This window comes from Notothenia rossii (genome assembly GCF_949606895.1).
Source record: "Notothenia rossii genome assembly, chromosome: 6".
NCBI classification, from domain to species: domain Eukaryota; kingdom Metazoa; phylum Chordata; class Actinopteri; order Perciformes; family Nototheniidae; genus Notothenia; species Notothenia rossii.
In genome coordinates, this window is record NC_136909.1 from 1,241,850 (window position 1) to 1,244,349 (window position 2,500).

Consider the following 2,500-nt stretch of genomic DNA (forward strand, 5'->3'; position numbering starts at 1 on the left):
AAGGGTTTTATAACGACTAATAAAGAGCCAATATACTGCTAATATGCATGTTCATTAACAACTAGTTGATGGTGAATTTGTGCACCTTAATATAAAGTGTTATCGCCTGTTCCATTCTTCTTCGTTTTCCGAAGCCCGTGGCTTGGAAGCATACTTGCTTCGTTTCTGAAGGAAGTGACTTGGAAGTACGCGACTACCAAGCCAGCATCCTCGAGATTGAGAAACGGCCAAAGTCTTCCTTCAATCTTTCTATTTCAAAAGTCCTGACCTTATTTTAAAAGGATTTCCTTATAGCTTGTGACTTTTATTTTGAAACCGCGTACTGATGACCTTTGATCTCACCTGAGCAGCAGGGCATTGTGGGATATGTTTCCGGCCCTGAGGCAGCGGGGGGGTCCGGACGAGGGGGGGGTTCAGGTCCCGGGGGGTCTCTGGGGACCCGCCCCCCCCGGAGGACTGTCTCTGGTGGGGGGGCATCCTCTGCATGTTGATGGCCGCTTCCACGGCCTGGAATAGGAAGTTCCCCTCCCTGGTTTCGAACTCAAAGTTCCCCTCTCCGGAGTCGCAGCGCCGCCCCGCCTCGAACGAGAAGCTGGACTGAGGGACCAAAACACGCTTTATTCTGAAAATCCTGACTTAATCAGACATTCTGAATGTGTGTGTGTGTCACTGTGTGTGTGTATGTGCTTCTCTGTGTGTGTGTATGTGCTTCTCTCTGTGTGTGTGTGTGTGTGTGTGTGTGTGTGTGTGTGTGTGTGTGTGTGTATGTGCTTCTCTCTCTGTGTGTGTGTGTGTGTGTGTGTGTGTGTGTGTGTGTGTGTGTGTGTGTGTGTGTGTGTGTGTGTGTGTGTGTGTGTGTGTGTGTGTGTGTGTGTCACACTGTGTGTGTGTATGTGCTTCTCTGTGTGTGTGTGTGTGTGTGTGTGTGTGTGTGTGTGTGTGTGTGTGTGTATGTGCTTCTCTGTGTGTGTGTGTGTGTGTGTGTGTGTGTGTGTGTGTGTCACACTGTGTGTGTGTGTGTGTGTGTGTGTGTGTGTGTATACCTTGTCTCTCCCGAAGCGTCTCAGGTATCTGTATGGCCAGCTGTAGAGCAGCGCTCCGTTCTTGTCCAATAGGAGCAGAGCGTCTTCATCGGCCCGGAGAAACCGATCTCCTCTGAGCCGACAGCGATCTGAGGCCTCCGTCCTGCGCACACACACTCTGAAGTCCCTCACTGACACACACACACACACACACACACACACACACACACACACACACACACACACACACACACACACACACACACACACACACACACACACACACACACACACACACACACACACACAGAGACACACACACACACAAACACACACACACATACAGAGAGAGAGAGACACAGACACAGACACAGACACACACACACACACACACACACACACACACACACACACACACACACACACACACACACACACACACACACACACACACACACACACACACACACACACACACACACACACACACACACACACACACACACACACACACAGGGGGATACAATAACATAGTTAACACACAACTCTTAATTTGATGCTGATAATTTGATTTAATTTAACTTGTTTATTTTTGTAAAGGTTTTTATTTATTGTAACTTTATCTTGATGTTTGTTATTTATTTATTTATGAAAGGTTATTATCTATTTATATTATGTGTGTTGGTATCATTTAAAGGTGACCTATCCTGCAAAATGCACCTTTGTACGTCTTTTATACATGAATATGTGTCCCCGGTGTTCCAGGGAACTCAACAAGTGTCAGAAACAGGGCCGTTTCTTCCTATAGGCGGACTATGCAGGGGCATAGGGCCCCCGCGGCCACTAGGGGGCCCCCAAGCTGAAAGTATATATATTTTTTTTTTATTCATCCGAAAAACTAAAAAAGTTTAATTCATACACACAAAGATGAACAAAATTAGTAGAAGCGGGAGGGCTGAAGCATAGCTTGTGGAAAGTAGCCCTCCCGTGCATCATCCTAATACAGCGGCATTATTGCGTCAAAAACGTATAGAAATGAAGGAGTACAAACAAATAAAGAAAACAGGAGAAAAAATTCGATGAAAGTTAGGGCAGGAAAACAATAAATGCATATATCTATATATATATTAGATTTATAATTAGAAAATTATAAAAGTAGGGTGGACATATTATCCGGCTGAACAAAACGTGCATTTATCTAACCCACAGATCCTATTTTGAGCTATTTTCTAAAATCCCATGGAGAAATATCATTGCTTTTTTGTGGAGGGAAACCATGCGCAGCTTACTTCCGGGTTTTAGGACGCGTCGCTCTCCTCCTCTTCACAATTATGTGAGATGACGTATGGTGGGGATGGCAGCACTCTGCCCCTATGGTCATTATTTTTTTGCCACACACATGAAATAAGAAAATACTCTGAGCATGCGCAGTGTAGTTTTTACAGTCACCGTTCACTTAGACAGGGAGAGGGAGGGCA

The 2,500-nt window shown here is 45.4% G+C and overlaps 1 protein-coding gene across 1 annotated transcript in view; it reads right to left on the minus strand.

The window, feature by feature from the left end:
- Positions 1–2,500, minus strand: part of LOC307043320 (docking protein 2-like) — a 17,652-nt gene that overhangs the window by 8,082 nt on the left and 7,070 nt on the right. The window contains exons 5-6 of the mRNA XM_079687698.1: positions 1,044–1,213; positions 343–597 (exon numbers count right to left, since the gene is read on the minus strand). Coding sequence (XP_079543824.1) covers positions 343–597; positions 1,044–1,213 — 425 coding nt within the window. The remainder of the gene's footprint in view (positions 1–342; positions 598–1,043; positions 1,214–2,500) is intronic.